General features: G+C 37.9%; 2 protein-coding genes across 5 annotated transcripts in view; one reads left to right on the top strand and one right to left on the bottom strand.

Annotated features, from left to right (window-relative positions):
* LOC6047712 (ubiquitin carboxyl-terminal hydrolase 2) overlaps positions 1 to 17,744 on the bottom strand; it is a 32,657-nt gene extending 14,913 nt beyond the window's left edge. For 2 of the 4 annotated variants that reach the window (XM_038249330.1, XM_038249335.1), the window contains exon 1: positions 14,946 to 15,484. The gene's annotated coding sequence lies outside the window, so the exon portion shown is untranslated. Of the gene's footprint in view, positions 1 to 14,945; positions 15,606 to 17,247 lie in introns of those variants that run through there. The other 2 variants (XM_038249322.1, XM_038249321.1) reach the window with 2 other exon arrangements.
* A 262-nt stretch (positions 17,745 to 18,006) lies between these two features.
* Positions 18,007 to 26,653, top strand: LOC6047713 (tetratricopeptide repeat protein 17). Its single transcript, XM_001864700.2, has 4 exons — positions 18,007 to 19,063; positions 19,131 to 20,044; positions 26,114 to 26,204; positions 26,266 to 26,653. Exons 1-4 carry the CDS (start codon positions 18,947 to 18,949, stop codon positions 26,533 to 26,535), a joined length of 1,392 nt encoding a protein of 463 aa, XP_001864735.2. The 5' UTR covers positions 18,007 to 18,946; the 3' UTR covers positions 26,536 to 26,653.

Raw genomic sequence — 26,653 nt, 5'->3', positions numbered from 1 at the left:
AAAAAGCAGACAAACGTAAAATAACCAAACAAACCGGAATGATGAGGGGCCAGTGGATGCAAAAGCAAGTTCAGCAAATTAGAAATCATATTTAAGTTTTAATGAAATGTTAAGTCAAAATTAAAGGTGAGCTCTGAAAGAAATTTAAGCAATCATCATTTTACATTTGTAGAGAAAATGTTATGCATCGGTCCCCTCTTCATTTTTCGTTCAGCCCAGTTTCGCGAGCAACATTCGGTAATTGTGCTACATTCTCAGCCAAGTTACCGAACAAGTACTGTTGTTGGAAATGTGCAGAAGAAATACCCCGTGCTGCGATGTTCTAGGTACATCCACAACAGTTCGTTCAACATGCTGTGAATCAAAACAATACCTTCTACAATCACAAATGACTTCCCTTTCCCACATTGCCGCTTTGTTATTGTTGTCCATGCTCTGCAAAGAAAGGGATGTTAATAAAATATAAAAACTATAAAATAACGATACAAATACCGTAACCTGAGTGCCATCAGGTTGTTGTTGTTGCTGTTGTTTCCAATGTGATAGATATCACACCGGAGACGTCTTGATTCGGTTGTCCTGGTGCGACCGTCCTCCAGTCGTAGGCCCAGGCATGACATGAAAATGAAGACGAAAAAGATGCATTAGTACATAATCTTCTTACTCACGAATAACCCAATCCCACCCAAAACAACACAGCTGATCTAGGTATGCACCCAAACCAACTGCGTTGTTCCGTGCCCTCCTCATTCGGCTATTTCAATATGATTGTCCTGGAGAATCCTCCCTAAGGATCGTTAAATTCCGGAGTAACTTCCCAAAAGGGCGCAACCCCTGTTGCAAACAAACAGTTCACTTTGAATGTGACTGGAATAGGCTGCCTGCTCACACCCAAGAAATTCAAGAAATTCAAGAAATTCAAGAAATTCAAGAAATATAAGAAATTCAAGAAATTCAAGAAATTCAAGAAATTCAAGAAATTCAAGAAATTCAAGAAATTCAAGAAATTCAAGAAATTCAAGAAATTCAAGAAATTCAAGAAATTCAAGAAATTCAAGAAATTCGTGAAATTCAAAAAAATCGTGAAATTCAAGAAATTCAAGAAATTCAAAAAAATCAAAAAAATTCAAAAAATTCAAGAAATTTAAGAAAGTTAAGAAATATAAGAAATTTAAGAAATTCAAGAAATTTAAGAAATTTAAGGAATTCAAGAAATTCAAGAAATTTGAGAAATTTGAAAAACTTTCAGAATTTAATATGCTTAAGAAATTCAAGAAATGCAAGTAATAAAAAAAATCGTCGTCATAAATTTTAAAGAAATAAAAAAAAAAAACTCAAAAAAAATCAGCGAATTTAAAAATTACAAGGAATTCAAGTTATTCAAGTAATTTAAGGAAAACCAGAAAGTTAGAAATTCAAAAAATTCAAAAAAAATCTAGGAACAAAACAAATGTTTTAAAATATGGTGAAATTAAAGAAATTAAAAAATAAGAATTTAACATATTTAAAAATGTCTAGAAATTCTTGAATTTTAAGATTCAAAGAATTCAAAAAAATCAAGAAATTTAATAAATTTAGGAAATTTAAGTAACTCTAAAATAAAAAAAATCATGAGATTCAAGAAATTTATAAATTATAAATAAATTTGAAAAATTCAAAATGTTTAAGAAAATCAAAGAAAAAAAAAACAAGAAAAACAAGAAATTCAAGAAATTTAAGAAATTCAATAATTTAATTTCAACAAATTTAACAATTTGATTTCATGCAATTAAAAAAAATCATTAATTTTTAATACGAAAATCATGAAAATAAAAATAAAATAGGAAACACAATGAATAAAGAAATTCTAGAAACTCAAAAAAATCCTGGAAATACAAGAATTTAAAACAAAAATAACAAAATCAAGAAATTTAAGATTTTCTAGAATCATGAAATTCTAAAAAATCAAGAAGAATCAGCAAAATCAAGAATTTACAGAAATTCAAGAAATAAAAAAAAATAAAAAAATATATATTTAGGAATTGTCTGTCTAGAATTTCACAAATGAAAGAATTCAAAGAAACTCCAGAGATTCAAAAAAAGAAATTGAAGGAATTTAAGAAATTACAGAAATTACAGAAGTTCAAGAAAGTTATGAAACATGAAATAAATAATTCAAGAAAATAAAAAATTTAAAGAAACTAAAAAAATAAAAGATCAAGGAAATAAAAAAAATATAATATTTTTAACATATTCAATAATATTTAATATTTTTAACATATTCAAGAAATTTTAGATTCAAATTAATGTTTCTAAAGGCTAAGAATTATAAAACTACCAAAAAAAATCAGAAAAATAAAAAAAAAATCCAAAAATTTGAATTCAAAAAAACACGGCAAAATCCGGGGTTCGGCCAGTCACCTAAAAAATTTCCAACTTCAATGTTTAGGTGTAGAACCACAAATAGTCCATCATTTCAATAAAAAAATGATCTGATCTGATTTTGATTGAAAAAGACACAAACAGGCGCTTCTTGTTGTTTTGAGAAGGGTACAAGTAAAACTAAAGTGTTCTAATTTATGCTTAAATCCACCAAATCTCGATCAATTCTCCACCAACTTCCCGTAATTTACCAACTACCACACACTGACTGCTGCTTCGGTGCGGCTCCACGTCAGACAAACAACATAACCAGCGGATGGCAGATAGATATATCGCACTTGTCGCTGCTGGGTGCAATTGCGTCATTCAGGTGTCAACAATCGGGAATGGTTGCCATCTATTTACTGTTTGTACACGATATTCGCACGTTTCTCGTTATATTTTTTTCTTTTTTAATGTGGTGTAAATATAGGTATGATCGCTTTTTCGCAACGATTTTTTTTTGCGAAGCTGTTGAAATTTGTTTGGACTTTGAAAATTTCCCTCCGTGTCTGATAATTTTGTCGAGCAGGTCGCGAGAATTTCGGACGATTTATCTCACAACACACTGTGGCTGGCTAATCGAGACACGGTTATTGCTGCTAAATTGCTCACGGCCATGAACGCGAATGAAATGAAGCGAATAGAAAAGAAAATAATGAAAAGGGAAAGAAAAGAAACAAAAAAAAAGATAGTAGTAAAACACAGTCACAGTCACTAAGCACCACACACCATCGTAGAAGACTGTGAGAAAACGAACGAAGATTTAGTGAGAGAGAGTTTTTTAGTAGTAGGCTTAGTAGTGGTAGTCAGTAACATAGATATTATCCTGCCTTGACTCGTCTCTGTTTTTCTTATTTCGACTGGCCTGCTATTTATAGTCGGTTGACGGCTTTTTATTGAACCGATTTGAATGAGAGTTAGCGAGGTTATAATTGTCCTAGGGTAAAAATAACAACAAAGGGTGAAGTAAACAAGCTGAGAAAGAAATAGTTTCAAAGAAAACCATAATTCAAAAATTTCAAGAACACCCTAAATCGAAAATAGGTCACTCAACCCTTAGCTCATGGAAGAACAAAACATCCCCTCGAAAAAAAAAACCCAAAACAAAAAAAAAAAAGAAAACATACAAAACAACACACGGTCAAAATCACACCCACAAATAAACACCCCAAATAAAAAAAAACTAAACGCGGTTCGAAGAAGAGCAAGGGCGAACGAGGGAATTCCCTTTTGCCCTTGGACGAGAATCGATTTTTTTGGGGGGGAGAGCTGAGGGTTGGAGGGTGGAAAAGTGGGTCTTTATGATGATCGCAGCGCCGTTTTTCGGGTGAATTATTTTATCAGCAATCGTATTCGTCGTCGTCATCGACCGAACCTTGCATTCGTGACACATTAGCAAAACATTTCTCGTGACCAATGTCACAGGGGTAATGTTTTGGTGGAAAAGTTGGGTTGAGGAAAGGTTGGTTTGGGGTAGATTTTTTAAAAGTATTTTTTCATGTTATAAAGCTGATAATAAATATAAGATAAACCTTAGGAGATACATGCAATTCTATCACATAAAGTTGGCATATCATTGCAATAAAGTGCATTTTTAACGGTGCACATCAACCAAAACTTTTGCAAATATTTTTTTTTTTGTTACAGGCATTTTAGTAACTTGAAAACTAAGGGAACTATCGATTTCATTTTATATTCATCCCCTAAGCTACTATTTCCAAAAAGATTTACAACAAAATTTGTCAATTTTTATAATCAATTCTTTTCAGTATTGGGTCTGTAAGTTCAACAATTTTGGAATAAGAAGACAACAACTTATTTGAATGCTGTGTACCCTTAAGGGGTTACATACCTACATGTTAATCGACAAAAATAACAGAGGTTGGTATGAGCACAAATTAAAAAAGTAAGCAGTTTCAAAAAACGGGTGCCACGATATCTCAACACTGCTTTGACCAAATTGGCTCAAAATGTTGGTGAAGACTCGTCAAACCAGTCCTGTGTGCATGACGAAGGCCGATTTTCAGAAACCTTATTTGAAAAAAAGGTAAAAATAAATTGATGTTTTTCATGTAAAAAATCGTTAGTTTTTGATTTTTGCATTTTTTTAAAAAGCAAAATTTCAAAATCGCGCTTCGTCATGCACACGGGATATGTCTTGGGAGTCTTCACCCCAAATTTGAGCCAATTTGGTCCATCTCATCTCGAGATATCGTGGCACCGGTAAATCTACTCGGTGTTTAGAGAAAAACGTTCACAAAGTTTGACAGTTCGCTTTGCGCATGGCAAAATTGTGAACTTAAATCGTCTCATACTCAGTTCAGTCACTAAATATCTTCATGAAACTTTAAGGAACGATTGAAAATCATCTTTTTAGTGTATTTAGTGAATTTTCTGCAATATGATTTTTTTAAATTTTTTACATGTATGTAACCCCTTAAGTGAGAACGAGTTATAAATGGCTTAGTAGGAAGCAAGCTTCCATTAACTAAGTATTTTAAGTATTCTATGAGCTTTAAGTGTTTGAGGTACAGTGTCAGTCTATTTTACACCCGTTTTGGCAACATATTTGGTAGATTCACGCTTATAAAACGTTAAAAAACGGAAATCATTTACAATAAATCACGTGGGTAATTCTCTACCAACTCACACAAAATCGGGAAAAGTTGCCCCGACCCCTCTTCGATTTGCGTGAAACTTTGTCCTAAGGGGTAACTTTTGTCCCTGATCACGAATCCGAGGTCCGTTTTTTGATATCTCGTGACGGAGGGGCGGTACGACCCCTTCCATTTTTGAACATGCGAAAAAAGAGGTGTTTTTCAATAATTTGCAGCCTGAAACGGTGATGAGATAGAAATTTGGTGTCAAAGGGACTTTTATGTAAAATTGTACGCCCGATTTGATGGCGTACTCAGAATTCCGAAAAAACGTATTTTCATCGAAAAAACACTAAAAAGTTTTAAAATTCTCCCATTTTCCGTTACTCGACTGTAAAATTTTTGGAACATGTCATTTTATGGGAAATTTAATGTACTTTTCGAATCTACATTGACCCAGAAGGGTCATTTTTCATTAGAACAAAATTTTTCATTTTAAAATTTCGTGTTTTTCTAACTTTGCAGGGTTATTTTTTAGAGTGTAACAATGTTCTACAAAGTTGTAGAGCAGACAATTACAAAATTTTTGATATATAGACATAAGGGGTTTGCTTATAAACATCACGAGTTATCGCGATTTTACGAAAAAAAAGTTTTGAAAAAGTTACTTTTTGCGTTTCTCTTTGTTTCGTCGTCCGTGGCTGTCGCGGGTGACCATGAACGGCCATGATCAACGACGACCAACTTTTTCAAAACTTTTTTTCGTAAAATCTCGATAACTCGTGATGTTTATAAGCAAACCCATTATGTCTATATATCAAAAATTTTGTAATTGTCTGCTCTACAACTTTGTAGAACATTGTTACACTCTAAAAAATAACCCTGCAAAGTTAGAAAAAACACGAAATTTTAAAATGAAAAATTTTGTTCAAAATGAAAAAATGACCCTTCTGGGTCAATGTAGATTCGAAAAGTACATTAAATTTCCTTAAAATGACATGTTCCAAAATTTTTACAGTCGAGTAACGGAAAATGGGAGAATTTTTAAACTTTTTAGTGTTTTTTCGATGAAAATACGTTTTTCGGAATTCTGAGTACGCCATCAAATCGGGCGTCTAATTTACATAAAAGTCCCTTTGACACCAAATTTCTATCTCATCACCGTTTCAGGCTGCAAATTATTGAAAAACACCTCTTTTTCACATGTTCAAAATGGAAGGGTCGTACCGCCCCTCCGTCACGAGATATCAAAAAACGTACCTCGGATTCGTGATCAGGGACAAAAGTTACCCCTTAGGACAAAGTTTCACGCAAATCGAAGAGGGGTCGGGGCAACTGCTGTGTGAGTTGGCGGAGAATTACCCACGTAGTAATACGTAACGTTTGATATATATTAAAAAAAACAGTGTATTCAATTTATTGCTCTTTGTTGAAAAAATCGTCTTTTACATTAATTACGTGATTTATGGATGATCCCTAATTTTCTACCCGTTGCACAGTGGGCGAAATGGAACCCAAAATCGAATTTAATTGAACGCGGTTGGTGCCCTGGTATGAAAAATAGTGTTTCTTATGTAAAAAAAATCCGGGAAATCGATTGGTGACGGTTTTCATCCACCGCACGAAACGGCAAAGGGTCCATTTTGCCCCAATTCCCCATTTTTTAATTTTTTTTCTTGAAAATCGGTCTGTATTTAGAGCGGAGGCTTTATGTGGCCATCCAAAATGCACTTCACTTATGTGAAAATGTCCCAGGAATCCAGTAAAAATATCCACTTGCACCGCAAAAATCACCTAGGGCCCATTTAACCCCAATTCCGCTATAAAAGCATGTTTAGCCGTGTTAGGTCAGATTTAAAACATCTGAAAATATTTTTATCGTAAAGATCAGACAATTTTACAGTTGTGAAACAACTAAATTTTTACCTAGATTTTTCAAATTAAGCAAGTCGTTCGGACTGTCAAATCAAATTTATGGTCTTGGGACCATCCATAAACCACGTGGACACTTTTTTGGGATTCTCGAACCCCCCCCCCTTCGTGGACAATTGTCCATACAAAAAAAAAATCTTTTTTGTATGGAGCGTGGACAATCGCCATACCTTTGAAAAAGAAAAAAAAAAAAAAACATAACTGCAAAAAGGTAGGTTGAAGAAAAAAACTTTTGTTATGACTTTTGATAAATAAGTTTATGACTGTCACGATAAATCTTCATTTCCGTGTATATCAAGAATTTAAAGTTTTTCACAGCAATTCCATTTGAAAAGAGCCTAAACCAAAAAAAAAAAAGTTCTCCGATCGGGCTCGAAATTTTTCTGAGGGTTCCTTGGCCAAAATAATTAGACCCGTATTTTTTTGTTTGACCTTTAGGGTGACCTTAATCGTGCTAGAGTGGTTCAAAAATGGCAATTTTCTTCATTTTTCGCAAAAACATCCGATTTTAGCAGTCTTAGACGCAAAAGAGAGGTGATTAGTTTGGTTGTTTGGGAATAAAGATAAGAAGTTTCAAAAATCTAGCTTAACATTTGAAAAAGTCGTATGAAAACTTAAAATGTCGTGTTGACCATGTCTGGACCAAAAAGCCTATGTCTGAAAATATTTGTATCGGATTCCTCGGAAAATTTTACGTAACATGTCAAAAAATTGGCGATGTCTAACCGTACGTTTCCGAGATATGAGTTTTTGAAAATAAAACAGGAAAATGACGAAAACGAGAAAAAAAAAATCACTTAAACTTCGATAACTTTTAAATTTCAGCGATGACCTATACATTTTTGGGTATCAAAAGTTGCGTCTTTCAATTCAACAAAAAAACGGCTCTAATTATTTTGGCCAAGAAACCCCCAGAAAAAAAATGGAATAGGTTTCAAAACTAAACGAAAGAAAATAAAAGAAAAATTTTTGAGAGACGCTCAGAGCTCAGTCTTATAAACTTCAAATTTGAACAAAAACAGCGAACCGAAGATTAGCATTGACGTTTTGGAATTTTGACAGTCTGGAACGCATGAATTACTCCATTATCGGTTTCCCGCACGGGTTAAGTGGAAATAGTTGCACAAATTTATTGCACATTTTGGATTTTTGCTGATCTTTATTTTTTTGCGAAATTTCACAGACAAAAATGGTTGAAAATAAAAGATTCAACTGAGACAGTAATCTAATTCCCTTCGCTTCGCTTCGCTAGGAGACGGTGATTTTAGCGGATTGCAGACTGGATTTTCGCCATGTGATGTGATGATTGTCTAAGCCCAAGTTGCCTACCCTGTAAAAAGTTTGACAGTTCTCAATCTGAGCAATCAGCCAACGAAATCGGGTGTCTTCTAAAACGACCGACTAGTAAACCTACGAAGTTGGCATGCGTCGATGCCAACGTTTCAGTCGATATATTAATCGGCAAATTAGATTGGCTTTAGTCGGGAATGCACGGAAACACACTAAGTTGGTCAAAGAATCGGTCAATGAAATACGTTTTAGTATTGTTTACTAAATGGACTTAGGTAAATTATTGTCTGCGTTAATTTGAACCGGAATTCCTGCAATTTTCAATGTTGTAGCAAAAAGTAGCTTGTACAAAGTTTGGTAAGTATTTTCTAAGTGTTTCAATAATCATTTTTAAGAAACATAGGCAAGTTTATTGTTTCAAGTGTTTGTTTGTTTTTAAATGTTTTCAAGGTAATGAACCAAAACATAGTTTTGAGGTAGCAGTCCCAGCAGAAGGCCCGGCGCTTCAATTGACCATCGGTGTGTTTACTTAAATCTTTTGGGGTAAGTTCTTAAAAATAGACAATGATTTCTAATTCGTAAATTTATTTTTAGGTGATTGAACTAGCAGCCGAAACGTTGTGGGTATGTAATCCATTACTTTTTGGCAGCTAAGTCATACGCCGGTTCCATTAAGACGCAGGTTCCCGGATTTCTCCGGGGACAGTGATTTTAATCAACCTACTAATCGGCCAACTTCGTATGGTCGAGTAGGCTGATTGCGAATACCGATTCGTCGGCTTACGTCTGGGTTAAATTTCCATAAGCGTATGTTGCAACATCGACCGATTAGTCGGTTATTTCGTCAGTCGATGCATCCGACTAAACCCGATTATGTTTTAGGAACAGTAGGGTGTTTTTTCGACAGGGCATCGGTGTGTTTACTTAAATCTTTTGGGGTAAGTTCTTAAAAATAGACAATGATTTCTAATTCGTAAATTTATTTTTAGGTGATTGAACTAGCAGCCGAAACGTTGTGGGTATGTAATCCATTACTTTTTGGCAGCTAAGTCATACGCCGGTTCCATTAAGACGCAGGTTCCCGGATTTCTCCGGGGACAGTGATTTTAATCAACCTACTAATCGGCCAACTTCGTATGGTCGAGTAGGCTGATTGCGAATACCGATTCGTCGGCTTACGTCTGGGTTAAATTTCCATAAGCGTATGTTGCAACATCGACCGATTAGTCGGTTATTTCGTCAGTCGATGCATCCGACTAAACCCGATTATGTTTTAGGAACAGTAGGGTGTTTTTTCGACAGGGTAGGTTTTACTTTAAGGCTGGACGTCATTTTCGTCTTCGTAAATATGTCGATTCAGCATGAATTTTAATCGGAAAAATCGTCAAAAAATCACACTGCATCGATTTTCGACGCTCTATCGATTCACCTTGGCAGAACTCGTCTATCTCCAACCCTCGAATTTTGAGAAAATAAAATCCGTGGAGTTCGAGTGATGTCCGTGTGTGGTAAAATTTTGCCAAATTTTGTGTCACGTAATCCTTGGCTCCCTATTTTCGATTTTGATTGTTAAAAGTGCATTTGAAAGCTGGTGTGCTGAACAAGGGTCATTTTGAGACCGAATTTCGAAATATCCATCTGTTTTCGGATGCGGCCAGACTTTTCAACAAAATACACAGTTTTCAAATGAAAATATGGTCAAAATTTTTCATTTTCATATCTTTTATTTGTCTCAAAATTGCATTTTTCGAGCTCTACAACCTCCCAAATTTTCATCCAGATCCATAATCTGGTTCTGGAGTTAGAGCCGTTTGATTAACCTACCAAAAGAAAAAAAAATCCCTAAAAAAAGGTAAAAGCCCACCTGGTGACCTTCGCCAACACTTTTTATTTCCGATTTTATCCGAATTTTTTTTCTACATTCATAGTACAGACCATGAGTGAGCATCTGAAACAAATTTGACATCTATCGGCAATCCGGATCAATTTTTAGAGCGATTTACTTTTTGCCTTTCTTACTAAAGAAAGGTATAGGTTTTACTTTAAGGCTGGACGTCATTTTCGTCTTCGTAAATATGTCGATTCAGCATGAATTTTAATCGGAAAAATCGTCAAAAAATCACACTGCATCGATTTTTGACGCTTCGTCGCCAAGTCGACAAGTTGTCAAGTTGAGCTTCGAATACTGGCGCGAGAATGCTGGCGCATCTATTTTGTGGCTCGACTTATACTCGTTTTGTAGTAGCTTGTCTACCGATGTTTCCTACAACGTGTAAGATATCGTAGCTTTTCGTTTTCTTTTGCCCTATGCGTTTTTGCATAACTGTCCAATGTTTATGCAAAAACTTTTGTGACATAGGACATTCATCCGGCTACAATCAATTTGTTTCCCGTGCGCTCCTAAAATCGCCTAAATGTAGACTTCATTTGTCGTAAGTTTATTTAACAGGGTTCATTGAATTCCAATATGAGCTTTCTAAGCTTTTCATCGTTTATATCGTTTTCAAAGTTTTCAATGCTGCCCAGTCAAATCAACCCGTTTGAAGCGTTTGAGACGGAATTTGTATACGATTCTAATTAGATTCCGTTTCAGAATTCGGATTGAGTTAACTGGGTGGTGACGCCAATGGCTTTCTACTTAAGGTAGTCGCGATTGAGTGTGTAGTGGTGCGGTTTTAAAAATAGCAATTTCTGACACTCTCACTTATGTAGTAGCTGAATGGCGAGCTTCTCTGCACCGTGCGGCACACGCGGTTCACTTGTAGGGGAAATATACCCATTTTAATCACTCTAAGCCGTTCGACCAATTATCATCACTTTTGCCGTTTTCCGCTATTAAATCATCTTTTTCAAGTGTATCAACAATGGAGAGTTGTTTGCTCACTTTTATTTGAGCTATTTATTACTTTGGACCAGTCATGAGCAAAGTGCTGATAGGCCGATAATATAAATAGGCTGAAAAAGGGAATAGTTCCCCTACCTCGGTTTTTCTTTACGCCTACTTTGTTCGGTACGATGGTACGATGAACCAAAATACCAACACACAAAAGGGCCCGACCGAAGCTAGAAAACCAAAACCGCGGTATGCGTTGTCACTGATGCATGGGAAGTTTGCTATGCTCGCGTTTGTCATAAACTCTTGTTTGATTAAGAATATTTACGATTACAAATACTCTTTTGGTGAAAATAGCGTTTTTTATTTCTTTTCGAAAGCATATCATTTTTAATACTTTGCTTTCATCATTAGACTTTCTTTTTTTCTGACGTTATAAATAAACAAAGTCGTTGTTATGAATTTAAAGAAGAAGTTCTACTTTTGTTATATTCTTTAGTAAGAAAGGCTCTATCTCACCCCAGGTGGGATTAAATCGGGTTTTTAAGAGTATTAAGGGAAAATCTCCACGGTATCCTCAAGTAAGTTTCGCTTGGAGTTGGACGGTTTTTGGGAAGGTGAATGGTCTGAGGAGCCACCCTAGGCGAGTGGTAACGACCGTTGGCATTGTTGTTCGAATTCTTCGTGTGTTCTCATTTCTAATGGGAATGCTTTCAATTCTTCTCATCTCTTATTGGATGAATTCTAGCAGTCGCCCAGGCTATTTATAGCGAGGTAATGTAGGTTCATTTCAAATGCGCCTGCATGCATGCAATGCAATGCATTCTTATAAGTTCTGATATTCAACTTGCATTCAACTTTATTCTCGTCCGTTTCTTGGATTCAACTATATCCGTCTAAGTCCTACTAAAGCTACTAATGCTCCACGGTAAAGTGGAAAGCATTTTGCTTGCCAATCCTAAGGACAGGGAATCGAACCCCGCCGTGAGCTGACATTTTTCATTAATTCCAAATTCAATGAGTCCAGAACTTTCTCGTTGGGAGCAGATGGGTATCGAACCCAGAACCATTCGCTTATAAAGCGAACATCGTAACCATTCAGCCACGACCGCTCCTTCTGAGACAGTAATCTAATTCCCTGACAAAAAAAATCAAAGAAACTGGTTGAAATATTCGAAAAACTTACAACTTACTAAGAACTTGAAAAAAAAAACTTCCAACAATAGTCAAAAACATACAAAACAAGCTTTCTAGAAATCAATGGAATTTATTGAAAAAATCGAAAAAAAATGTAAGTTTTCCAAAAAATGTAAAAAGAAAAATTTTAAAACTAAGTGAAGTAGCAAAGTTTCCAAACAATTCAAAAGATTTTTGAATAAACCAGGCTAAAAATGGTTCTAAACATAGGGGAATGCATTTTTAAATCAATTTCAGCTGAAATTTCCAATAAAATTTTGAAGTTTTCGGAAAAAATATTTATTTTGGGCTGGGGGGAAGGGTGAAAAAAACTTTTAAAAATATTATGAAATAACTACACAGCAAAAAATCAGATGGTAAAATCGCATGCAAAAGCATGCACATCACCTTCGTCAAAATAAACACTTAATATTACACACTGCATGTACATTTTTTGCAAACACAAAAAAAAATGACACCGGCGGGATTCAAACCCAGCACCAACAGTAAGGGCTGGCGCCTTAGCCCACTCGGCCATCAGACCGATGAAAAGCTGTAAGGATAAACGCATATATGAGCTTGACATTTCGGTCAAGTAGGTTTTCCATACTGATGGGCTACATATTTCAGGGTGTAAAATCACAAAAAATTACATAACATAATGCAATATTTATTTTACACCCAGGCCTTTTACACGCAGCTGGATTAATACTTTTTTAGCTGTGTACATGAAAATTTCAGAAGTGATTGAAAATCATATTTTGAGCTGATTTTTTGTTTAGATTTTCTATTCTATTTTTTTCCCTTGATACAATTCTAACTGTACAACCAAAAACCAGGAACGATGGAATAATTTTCCCAACATTTATTGAGAGCTCAATGCTAAACTGAAAAGAATAATTCTGAAGTTTTTTTTTTTGAAAAGGTCCAATAAAACAAATGTCCAGTTTTTACTTTTTGGGTGTTTTTGAAATCGCCTTGAGTCAGGGGTATTAAAAAACACCTAAAAAGCAAAAACTGAAAATTTGGTTTATTGGATTTTTAAAAAAAAAATCCAGAATTCTACCAACTGACACTATCAAAACAAATGTCTCGGATTAGTTTTCAAAAAGCCGTAAGAGCCACCTTGACCTCTGACACTAATTTTCGTTTTTCTTGAAAATGAAACAAAATTTCATTTATTTTAAGTTTGGGGCACTTGAAGGACGTGTAGATGAACAATCTCGAGCATTTTTGATATTGGTTTTTCGTAAGTAGGTCGAATACCGATGCAAAAAGGACTTTGTTTACCAATGGCTCTTACGGCTTTTTGAAAAATAATCCGAGATGTGTTCATTTGTTAATTGAAACAACAAATCAAGCAAAACAATGTAAATCGGCCAAAGCCGAAGTGTAAACAAAGAGTCTGTACTGCTCGTTCCTAATGTAAACACCCGCTGCCGTAAGCGGGACAGACTGTTTGTTTACACTTTGGCTTTGGCCCATTTACATTGTTTTGCTTGAAATCTTCAACAGGGATCATAACGGGACATCTGACCATACTGGAGTCCCCAAGCTGACCACAAGGTCGAGGCAGTTCAGTCACACATCAAGTTAGTCTGTCAAAGATCCCTGGGTCGATTCCAGTAACGCTCTAGTTTTTTGTTTTGGTGGATGAACTTTTTTTTTGGAAATGAACTCGAGGGCATAATTCTCTCGGCCATCTCGACTACTAATCTCTGCGTGCGTAAATGGTACAACTTGTAATATTTTTATTTAAATTGAGCGTCCAATCACAATTCATGATTTCTTAGCTCAAACATTAAAATTTAACTGATTCAAATGGGATGGTTCCAGGATTCTTGCATGAAATCCAAACTGATTTCAAATTAACAAAAAATATGATAGTAATTATGCTCGAACAAATGTCATGCAATGATTTTGTATAAATTCTAATTCAGCCTAATTAACTTCCATGTAGAACCTGCCATGAATTCATGCCATATTTGCATGCCAATCATGTAATCTTGAGCTTGTTATAGCCTCCTTAACATTATGCAAAGCAGTTATGGTACACCTCATAACTAAGTCACAACTTAATTCCACTCTCCTTCTTTCACCCTTCAACTTCCTCTCTTCCATCCGACCTGACCTTCACCCCGATTCCAGCCAAACTGGCAACCCTGCGGGTGCGTGGGTGTTATCTCACCACACTGTTGGTTGGTGTACCGCTGCTGCGGCAAATTCGCCGTCGTTTTGTTGGAAAGTGAACCGCGAGAAGAAGGCAAAACATTCTCCCGCACACATTCACAGTTTTCAGTACATACTTCAATTATTGTACCCGCGCTGGTCGCGCGCAAAAATAAAGCCCACTCTAATTGGCGCTTCATTTTTACCCCCAAATATGACTCGACTGAAAGATGAGAAATTAACGGTGCGAAAAATTTGGCCACCCCCTCGCAAAAAAAAAGTAAAACTGGCAACCAAAATTTTCGCACATTTCACTGCTCTCATCATAGCGAATCGTCATTTTTCGTCGCGGCACGATCACGCGAAAATCGATAAAATTAGAGGAGGCGACGACTTGGGTCGTAGTACACCTGGTACAAAGAAGTTCGGTCAGAAGGTGACACAACACGCACACACACACCAACACACTCACGACATCGTGAATCAATACACGAAATTTGCACCTGCAAAATTGTGCCGCAGCAACTCGTCACGGGGGTACCAACCTGTCTGAATTTAGAACGATCATAGTACACACAGGAGCCGACGCCGACTTGGATGTGTGACGAGACTGCAAGAATGTGGCCAAAAAGTGGTACGTGTTTTCTCCGCGCGCCGCACGCGAAGTAGGCCTTGAGGAGACGTAGTTCGTAGACAACTGTCAACCGCTGAACTCTCGCGGCGGCGACGACGCTAAGACGAGGGATCTTCTTCTAATCACGCACCAGACTCGACTCGACTGTCGGTTTCCCACAGCCTACTTGGCTCTGCGAAGGACGACCGTACGGCTCCGCTGTTCACGAGACACGTTCACGTAATTCACTCACTCTCGATGTTCACGACGACGATTGCTGCGATCTCTAACCAGCAAAGCTTCCACACCACACTAGATGCATATGGAGCCAAGTCCAATTCAAAACATGGTTCCGAAATTTGTTCGCATCAGTATCACCACCTAGCGTGGATGCCTGAAGTTACTACACTGTTAACTTTGAATATTAGACAAGATAATGTTGTATAACACACGCTACAGGTCACGCGCACTAATCTGATTTTGAACAAGTGGCATAATTTTTGAATTGACCGTTACTACTGGTTTATTTTTGTTTTCAACTTACCCTAGCGTAAACGAGTTGCATACATTGTGTAAATATGTAAACAGTCTCCTTAAATAGGGTTGGCGGTAATTGATATAAAAAATTACGTATGTTTATAAATTAAAATTTCTAAAATTCTTTGGGAGGGATAATGCGTGTTACAAGTTTTTCTTATCTTTCCGTAAAATAAATGTTTCGGTGTTTCTCAACAGATGGCCAGTTGGCCTGGCTTCAGCCCCAGTCAGACCTGGTGGCTTTTTTCGAGTCAAGATTTGTCTTATCCGTCGGGGAAGTGAACATTGGTTCAGACCTAATCTAGATCGTTAGCTTAGTCCAGGTGTAGGAGTCGTCAATGGGTCCTTCCTCGGTGGAGTCGCTGGTAGGCAGTTGGACTCACAATCCAAAGGTCATCAATTCGAATCCTATCGAGTGGAATGCATCAACCACCATACGGTAGATTAAGTAACGTTTTACCATTCGTTAACATGTTAAAGTAGTTATTGACAAGTTATTGATATACTGATTAAACATATTGACAAAAAATCTGATGACCTAAATTTGTACACCTTTGTTTGACAGTTAACAGGCGAAAAAACAATCACTTAGGGGACTGGAAACTTTGCTGTTTTCAAGCAAACTTTTAAAATAATATCCGGCAATTTTGGGAAAGACCGGCTCCGTGGCTTAATGGTTACGGCTTTTGCCTCACAAGTAAAAGGTTCAGGGTTCAAATCCCGCTCGGTACCTTTGAAATTTGGAATCAGGAATTGGAACTTTGAATATGAACAAAAACGAAACAGAATCAGGTGGGATTCGAACTCACACCTTTGGATTGATGGTCTGGGACTCTAACCAGTCGGTCATCTGAAGGTTATAAAACAAGTTGTATTCTTCTCATATTAAATACGCTCTGATCCCTGATTTGCCTGAAGGGATTGGGAGTCTTAGGATAGATCAAGGATCCGTCTGGTGCTTGCTTCTATGTTAAGGCGGGGCCGAACAATGCCCAACGACCTCGGAATTTGGCCGCTAGGATCTCTGCCATTCTGAAATGGGTCATTGGAAGCAGCGCGAGGGCTATCACCACCTAATACCCGGGACTGAGATAAGTTGTATCAGCATTCGGCATATACAAAGTCTGATACAAATTATACTTTCCCATAATTTCGCTACCGGTTAGCGGGTATTGGATTGGACCACACACACACACACACACACACACACACATATCCGGCAATTTTGGGAAAGGTCGGTTTCTCTTGACAACGTTGGCGAGCCGGATTTTTTTTTTATTTGGCCACTGTTTGACGGATTTCTTGGCTGTATTTTGCAAGAGGAATCGGTCCACCGGTGGACAGATTTCTTTTCAGGAGGAAAACAATGCACAGAAAGCCGTCCACTGGGGAACCAGTTCTCTTGCCAATTTACAGCTATTCTTGAACGCCCAACTGTTGTAAGCCAACATCACGTGCATGATGAAATTACATGCTATTCCCCTTTACATTCATAATAAAATTATGCTGCAAAAGTATTCAAGAAAAAACGAACCGACTTACGGTAGTTGTACTGTATACTGTTTACAAACATTATACGAGGCTTTTTTGACGTTATACCACTGTGGCGTACACGGTCAGCAGCGAATGGGCAAAACAGGCAACAAATGGGAAATCAAAGTGAGACCAGGAAAAAAATCGCTTTTGTTCGAGCTTGCCTCTATATGCTAGATGTGTGAAAATTTGAACTTGAAAAAAAGATGTCGACCACTCTTTTTTGTCGTCGTCGTCGTCGTGATTCACGAACTGCGGCGTTGATCGGCAGCCTAGCCCCACAATGGTTACCGAACCAAATCAGCAAAACCAATACGCAAAGGTGTCGTTCACCGTGTCCGATTCGCAGGGGTTGGCACTCACGCAAATATGCAAATATTGTTCAACTCGATTGGACACCCTCCCCCCTTCTATACTTCGTCTTCTTCTCGAACTTTTTTCTTCCTCCTCCTTCGAAAATTCCAAATCCGCGACTACTGCGATGACTCACGCGCGGAGGTCCCCACCCTCCCTTAAGTGTAACGACTCCGATTTCTCCTTCCGCAAGAAAGGATTCCTCCGGAATCCGGCGCGACCAAAAGTTACGGAAAACCCGTCGAAGCGTCGACGACGGCGACGGTGTGTGCACACGGATCGGACCCTGCCTCACGACTGCCAAAATAAGGAATAAAATGGAAAATGTCAAAAATTAGCCATCCGCCAAGCAAACTGGGGCGAATTTCGCACACACGAGCCTGTGTTGGTGTGACAGGTGCGAATAGTAGGCGGCGGTGCACCACCACACGCTGGGTGAGCGTACCTCGCGCGCTTCTTTACAGCGGTTGGGTGTTTTGTTTTTGTTTTGAGCGTGACGGTTAGAATCTTTGCGAATGACGCGGTTCAGGCGAGTTTCTTGACCTGTTTTGGTAGTCGCGGTGCGGTTACAAAGTAGTCGGCGGTGATAAATAACACCAATGGGTGGTGTTTAGCGGTGGAATGTCGACGATTAACCGAGTTTTTTGTTTACGTTCGTTTCGTTTCAGATTGTAGGAGGAGCAGCACGTGGAGGGAGGTGAACTGGGATCAATTGCAATTAGAAGTAACAAACTGTTGTTCCAGTATCTGCATTACTGCCGAGAAGACAATCGCACGTGGAGGGACTTAAGCTGGAGATCAACTGCAACTAGAAGTAACAACTAACATTTCAGTTACTGAATAACTGCTTAGTAGACAATCCAGAAACAGCACGTGTGAGGACTGGATGTGGAGACCAACTGCAACTAGAAGTAACAAACTGTCGTTTCATTACCTGAATGACTGTGACGCCGGCAAACCGGATTGATCGATGACAACAGCGGCCAATAGCAATTGTTTCCTCTGATTAAAGCTGTACAAGTCAGCTGATCCGGGGCAGCGGCTCCTCAATCGGAACCCGTTATCGAGATGACGAATCAGAAGGGAAATGTGAAGAGTGTTGCTCGTTAAAGTATGACTTCAACAGTAAAGAAGCATATTCAAGATGCTAGCAAGGACGTGCAAACTTCAAGAACATGTGAAAGATAATGGAAACCACAGAATCCACGCTGTTTGAATTCGGCGAGCTTTGCGATTCAAAACACAAACAAATACAACTCAACTGAGCGCACCTCGAGCGAATACGTCAAAACAAGAACCACCGTCCATTCCCTCGTTCGGCGGCCAGCTGTCAAACGTTCCACCACAGAATCGAAAAGAAAAACATTGAACTACTTGCTGGCTCGCATCGCACACGTTCGACCAAAACACAGAGCGAGCAAACCCTGCGAGTTAGAACCAATTTCATGGCAAATTAGCAAAACAAACACAGTGTCGAGCGCGCGAGGATCGGTTCGTCCAGAGGGAAGGATGCTGTCGTCCAGGTTGCTGCCACTGCTGCTGCTGGTGTCCGCCAGCATCTGCTACCACAACACCGAGGCCAGTACGCACTGGTTGCTGAACACCAATGGCCAAATCATACCGCAGGTAGGCAGTCCGAACTCGCGATCGAAAATCGATCATGTAACGCAAACTTCTCGTCTCGTCCCCGCAGCTCACCTCGCCCTTCTACCTGCGCCGCTCGTACGATCTGATCGCGTTCCTCAACCAGAATGTGTACAAGCAGAAAATAGATCTGATCATCGCGGAGCTGCTGCAAATCAAATCGAATCTCACCGCCAAGATGAACAACTTGGACGCGTACACGAACGAGCTGACCAACAAGATCGGCTGCATTCCGAACTTTTACCTGGACGAGTCGGACATCCTGAGCACGATCATCAACATGAACTACATCAACCGGATCACGGTGCCGGACAAGACGTCGACGACGACGGTGTCCGCCAGCGTAGGAAACTCCCGTGCCGTGGCGTCCAAGGGCAAGAACCCGTCGCCCAAGTGCGCCGACTACCTGAAACTGGACTTTAGCGTGGCCAGCTTCGACCATCTGGACGGACTGCACAACCGAACCCAGCTCAAGATGGCCCCGGAAGACATGTTCAAGTCGCTCGAGTACTACATCCCCTCCGTCAAATCCCCCCAAGCCCTCGCCGACGATCTGCGCAAGCATCCGACCTCCTGGAAGTACCACACGATAGCGTCCTACTACTGGCGCAAAAAGGGCAACGCCCGCGAAGCGATCGAGTGTGCCCGCCGGGCGGTCGTCCTCGCGCCCCGCAAACACAAGGACATCCCGCTGCTCAGCATGGGCACCATTCTGCAGCGATCCCAGTACCTGAACGACTCGCTCGTGGTTCTGCGGGCCGCCGTTGACCACGAGCCGAGCGAGCCCGAGAACCAGATGGCCCTCGGCAACACGTACATGCTGCTGTCCGAGTTTAACCGGTCCTTCGAGGCGTACAAGGCGGCCGAAAGTTTGGACTCGGTCTACTCGGAGCACAACGACTACATCAAGAAGTCGATCAACTGCTTCAAGGATCTCAAGATCAACCTGCTGACGATGGAGAGGTGAGTCCGGGCGGGTTGCGTTTTTCTGTGGGGCAAATCGGTTTGTGTGCAAGTGAGACTATTAATCATAAAATTGTAATATCTACAATCACTCAGCTTAGAATAGTTAAATAAAGTAAAATAGATAAGTTACTTAGAAAAGTACGCAACTGAAGACCGTCATCTACAATCAACTTAGAAAACTTGCTAGGCTGACATACGTTGCTATGCAGTTGTTTGTTTACCTTTGCTATGGAAATGTCAACTTACCGTAGATTTTGAAATTTTCCAAACCATACGTCAAGTTTCTACTTTGATTACTTTTCTATTGTAGAAGATCAGATTCATTTCCATTGATTCAAATTTCTAAGTTAAGTGCTTTACATAGAAAGTAAAGTGTTTTTGTACTCCTCACCATACTGAGAAAAAGCTATAAAATCACTCGAAAAATGAAATTTTCAATTCGACCTCCTAGACCCACCTTCACGTAAACATATCGACTCTGAATTGAATTGCGTATGTCTGGATGTGAGGCTGTGCACCGTAAAAAATGTACTCGGTTGTCTCCGGACTGGCTGAGCCGATTCGGACCGTTTTGGTCTTATTCCGTCTTGGAGTCCTAAAAGACCCTAGTTAATATTATGAAGTTTAGAAAATTACTTCAAAAGTTTTGCTAAGAAAACGATTTTTGCTTAGGTTCGGAAGATTGTAAAAAGGGTGATCATCTTGTTATACATTTTTAGAAAGGTATTTGAAAGATCTTTCTAATCATCAATCAATCAATCCAAATGATTGATGATTCGATAATCCTATCAGAAGTTATGAGCACTTAGGTAATATTTTAATACTTTTTGGTGGCTGGATCTCAGATATTTTGATGAAATGATGTTCGAATCCGTCATGCGATCCGTCGTTGGATAAGTAATCGAAAGACCTTTCCAATGAATCCAAAATATCGAAAATGTGATAACACCTAACCAAATTTATAAGTACTTAAGTTTCAATAATATTTTTTTTGAAGCCATATCTCAGATTTATTGATACAAAATATGTCCGAATCAATCTTGAGACCCATCATTGGATGCGCAATCGATTGAAGATCTGGCAACCCGAAACAGAAAAAAAAAATTTGCTTAAGTCCACGCATTCATGTTATAGGCATTTGTGTTTTTTCGATTTTTTTTTGTCGATTTTTTCAGTTTTTTTCCAATTTTTAAAATCTTTATCAAGGAAAAACAGCCCAGCAAAAATAGATTGAAAAAGCTGCGAAAATTTTATAAATTTTTTTTTTTAATTTTGTTGCTCAGACTCAGGTTTATCTAAAAAAATGGAAAAATATTATAAGTCACTTTTCTCAAAGTAACGAGCAAAATTCTCGGAAACTATTGATTCTATTTTCCTGGCTAAATATGTTCATTTGTTAAATTTTCTGCTTAATTATTATCAATTCCGATTTTTTAAATAAAAAGTAACCTTTCGAATGGGCTCGAAACACTCATTTTGGTCATCTTAAAATTTTGGGATTATTTTATTATTTCGAAATTATGTTACAGAAAACCCGGGCAGACGGTAATAACAAAATTCATACCATTTCAATAACAAATACTGATAAAATAACGGAAAGTGTTATGGAATCTTCTTGAAAAATCCATTTTTGCATAAGGGTTTGATAACAGTTTATGTTATCATAACAAAAATTGTTATTGCTCTGATATTGGTAGAAAGCCAAAACGACTTTGGATCAACATTTTTTGTTATGAAAGAATCCCTCCAACTGTTATTGGGATGATCGGATTAGTTGTTAAAATAACAAAAAATAATAACAAATATTTGTTCGAAAAATAACTAAAAATGTTATTACTCTGTTATTAAAATAACAATCCACTAACAAAAATTTCATAACGACGAATAACAGTATTTTCAAATATCAAAAAATGTTATTCCCAAGTTATTTCCGTCTGCTCGGGAAGAACAGACGATTTCACAAAAAAATGATTATTCAAGATTGTGAATCGAACCAATAGGTTCTGAGATATCGCAAGTTGAAAAAACACTGAGAAAAAACTAATTTTTACTTTTTTCTTTTCACATTCATAAAAATATTTAAACAAAACAAAGAAATGTTTTTACAATTTGTCTTCTCAATTCCATAAAATTGCATTTTTGATAATTATTTGATTGATGTTCTTTTGATAAAAAAATCCATCCATCCATAAAGTTTGAAGTGCTGAGATTTTTTTAAGAGCGAGTCCACGAGCAAAGCATACCCATCTCGCATCGACCTCACCAATCTGCCTGAAATTTTCAGGGGTTGTTTGTACATATAAAACTAGCATCTGGCCAAAATATGAGCACTCTAGGTCAACGGGAAGTGGGGCAAATCGGGACACAAAGTTTGAAGGTTCAAAAACGTCAAAAATCTAAAAGTTAAAAAAAAAATCTTCGATTCACATTTATTGCAAATCAAGCTAGTTTCCAAGGATACTAGATGACACCAGAAAAAAAGCAGCTTCTTAATTTTTTTTAACATTCATTTTTCAAAGGGTTAAAATGGATGAAAATAAACATTGTTATGCATGTTTCTATTGTGAAATTGTCTCAGAAACATGAATATGATAAAATTATCACCATAAAATGGGATCTAAGGGGTCTCCCGAGCAAAAATTTACAACCAAAAAATTCACTAAAAGTAAAAGTGTCTATTTAATACGTTAAACAGCCTTACCCAAAACGTTCTCAGTCTCAGATGGTAGTCCCAGATGTCCTCTACAAGCTGCAGGTCGAACCGAGTTGATATCTGGATGGAACACTTTTTTATTTGAGTTTGAAAATTATGCTATTTTTTCACTAAAATGCCAATAACTCCCTTTAGATTTAACCAATTGGGATGCTCTACCCTGCATTTTGTTGCATTTTTTAAGCCCTTTCAGATGCATTTTGAATTTTGAAATTAAATTGAAATTTGCCAAAGTTACAGTCTTTTAAGATTTTTGACGTTTTTGAACCTTCAAACTTTGTGTACCGATTTGCCCCACTTCCCGTTGACCTAGAGTGCTCATATTTTGGCCAGATGCTAGTTTTATATGTACAAACAACCCCTGAAAGTTTCAGGCAGATTGGTGAGGTCCAAACGACGTCCCATACAAAGGGGTATGTCCTGTTCGTGGACTCGCTCTTAAAATTTAAAATTGGGGTAGGGGGTTGTGATGAAAAATTATGTTACGTAACGCAAAATTTTCATATAAGCACTCATAAAAATTTGCAAAAAGGCCTTGCGTTACGCGTTACAGGGGGGTAGGGGGGTTCGCTCATCTGTTACGAATTGTTACGAAGGGGGGTCAAAAATCCCAAATTTTGCGTTACGTAATAAAAGAACGCTCCAAATGTTTACATTTCGACCCCTTTGTTCGTCGATTTTCGAGCACGTGGTTTCGTGCTTTTGACAGCTGTCAGTCGTTCCAATCTGCGAGTTCGAATTCGCTGACTAGGGTACGTTATCCATTAGTTGACCCCTTTCCTATAGTGGACCCTCTGAAGGGCTTTGATGAAAAATTCAATAAAATCACAATTTCAAGCGTGTTGTTGTCTACAAATCTTTTATTTGGCATGTTCAGCATCATTTAAAACAATGTTGACTGACATTGAATTGTCCTTTTCACCAAAATAAGTGTTTTGAGTTCGACATCTGAAATCAGCTAGGCCACTAGCATTTTCACATAAAAACTGCATTTATATTTTATAATTGAATTAACTATCCAATCATTTTTGACTGATTATTTAACTTCAGCAAGTCGAAATAATGTAAGTTTAAGGAACTTTACTAAAATAAAGCGAAAAACTGCTCATTTTTGACCAAACATTAGGGAAGTCCAATATAGGACAACGAAAATCCAAACTTTTCCAAAAGTGGACCCCTGTTGATTTAACCTTCAAAAATGAAGAAAACTGTATATTCAAGCAAAAGTTTCTCTTAAACATACAATAAATGCTTGTTGTTATCAACCGAAACGCATATTTTTTTCAATTATGAGTATAAATATAGCTGTTTCATGTTTAAAGTACCAAAAATGCTGAAGCCGTAAAAAATAATAATTAATCAAAACTATAGTCAATTATACTTCAGCATCATAATTTCTGTTTGAAATGATAAAAAACAAAACATTTTTTTAAAATAAACATGCGTTATCAGTTATCAGCAACTGTAAACAAATCTATTGTTTAGTTTTGGTCAATCATTTATGTAATTAATATGAAAAAAAATGCAAAATTACTTTTTTTTAAATTATTTTTATGTTTACAGTGGTTTTTGAAACGACTTCTCTGATCTTTTTCGAAAATAAATGTGTTTAAATGTCTGTTAGATTTTTTGTTGCTTTAAGCCAAATTTATTAACAAAACATATTTGTTTATGATGAAAAGTGAGCAAAATCCATCTTTTATTCATTATATCTATCATTAGACCTACAACATGCATCAAAACATCAAATATCGGTTAAATTTGGTATAAAAAATAACAGTTTGCCTATAGTGGACCCGGGTCCACAATCGGATTATGGACCCGGGTCCACTATAGGAAAAGGGGGTCCATAACAGGCAAAAACAACTTTTTTCAAATTGCTATTTTTCTAATCTAATCTAATCTAATCTAATCAGACCCTAGCGCAGCCAATCTTTCGAAGGGATCCTGGAGAGTGCCTTAGGTTAGATGACGCCTAGCACTCTTCTTGTCATTTATTAACATTTGTAGTGCGCCATTGCATTAGAATGCATTGAAACATCACAAGCGTTAAAGCGGCCAGGCCTACTGCGTAAAGCCGTATCGCAGAGATGACTCGTAATTGGGTTGAGTTTGAGCACTGAGTGTTCGAACAACAACACAATTCTGAATCGACAGGGGAGGAAGAAGCGTGGGGACACACCACCATACGCTCCGAGATTTGGTTGTATTCGTTGGGAGCACCATGCTAAGAAGGTTTGGTACTCCGGGACCCTCTGGGATGGGACATTGTATTTCCACGAATGCCCTGGACACTATTTGCCGTGGTTATAGCGCCACAACTCGCTCTCTATAACAGTATTCCTAATTACAGTCCACGCTTACCAAGTCGTCATGGCCTAGTGGTTAGCATTTTTGCTTACCAATCCAAAGGACGGGGGATCGAACCCCGTCTTGAGCGACTTTGATTTTTCGTTCATTTTCATCATTTCAAATTTCTATGTACTTAACTTTCTCGTTGGGAGCAGATGGGAATCGAACCCAGAACCATTCGCTTACAAAGCGAACACCGTAACCAGTCAGCCACGGCCGCTCCTAAATTTTTTTCAAATTGCTATTTTTCTGCTCAAAAACAAATAATTGATGAAACAAATAGTCAGAATTGTTCAAAAGACCTCAGATTTAATTGTGTTGCACAAAGGGTTATGAAAAAGTGCTTAAAATATTGAAAATTTGTGAAAAATGTGCTTCGGCTCTACTAGGGGGTCCACTAAGGGTATTTTACCTTTTTGTCAGATTTTCAAAGTTCAAACATGAAAATTAAAGGAATAATAAAAAAAAAATATTTTCAGTAATGAGCAACGAACCTATTTTGTCTGGACTAACACACTAAGATAAATGAAGCAATTTTTACATAATAACACAAAAATGGCTAAATTTCATGTGGGACAAGTATGAGATTATGGGCAGAGCAGAACTTTTGAAAAATTAAGAAAAAGAAGGAAAATTGCTTGTCAAAAAATGGGAAACACTTCCGATGAGTTGTAGTGACAATATCTGGCTAATTCCACAATGTTCGAAGTGTCGCTTGACCATTTTGAGTGGTTCTGAAAAGTGGCCCCACGGGAACTGGTATCGGATCAATAAAATCCTTCGGTAGACAAATTTTAATCGAGGATCGAAAAATACAGATCCTGTCTCACCGATACACCACTAATACAAAGTGAATAAACCACTTTTTATGTCTTGTTTTTATTTTCTTAAGGTTTCAAGGAAATGTGATATTATTTAATAGTTCCCTTGGGTCCCTCTTTTCAGACATATCTTTATAGTTTTACTAATACAAATTACATAATTTATTTCTCTCCCCACAGACTTCTCCAGGACATCATTCCGGGCCTGGAACGGTACGGTTCGCTTCAGAAGGAGTTTGACGAGTACCACGAAAAGCTCGACCGGGAGCAGGTAAGTTCCCCTCTCCCAAGGGATCATTTAGTTTGATTAAATCGTTACGTAATTTTGTCAGGCTCCCCTCAAAACTCGCGTGTTCGACGAGGCGTACAGCAAGCAGGTGGACTTTCTGATCCAGCGCAGCCAAATCTGTACGACGCGCATGACCAAGGAGAAGAGCGAACCGATCCTGTCCTGCGACTTTATCTCCGACGTCCAGATGCTGATGGAGGACTTTGCCGTGGAGATACTCAACAATTACGTCGACCTGAAGAAGGAGCTGATCAACACGTACAAAATAAATTCGCTCGGAATTTACAAGAAGATCTTCGTGGAGCATTTCTGAGAGTCAGTGTCTCCCCTTAATGACTTTCGGTTTTTAATTAAGTGTCTCCACCTTCCGGAACGGAAATGAGGTGGGGTTTTTGTACAAATAAAGAAGATTTTAACATTTGAAGCACAAA

The sequence above is a fragment of the Culex quinquefasciatus genome, chromosome 1 (assembly GCF_015732765.1).
Source record: "Culex quinquefasciatus strain JHB chromosome 1, VPISU_Cqui_1.0_pri_paternal, whole genome shotgun sequence".
In the NCBI taxonomy this organism is placed as follows: Eukaryota; Metazoa; Arthropoda; class Insecta; order Diptera; family Culicidae; genus Culex; species Culex quinquefasciatus.
The sequence above is the reverse complement of the archived record's forward strand: the minus strand, read 5'-3'. Positions and strand labels throughout refer to the sequence as shown.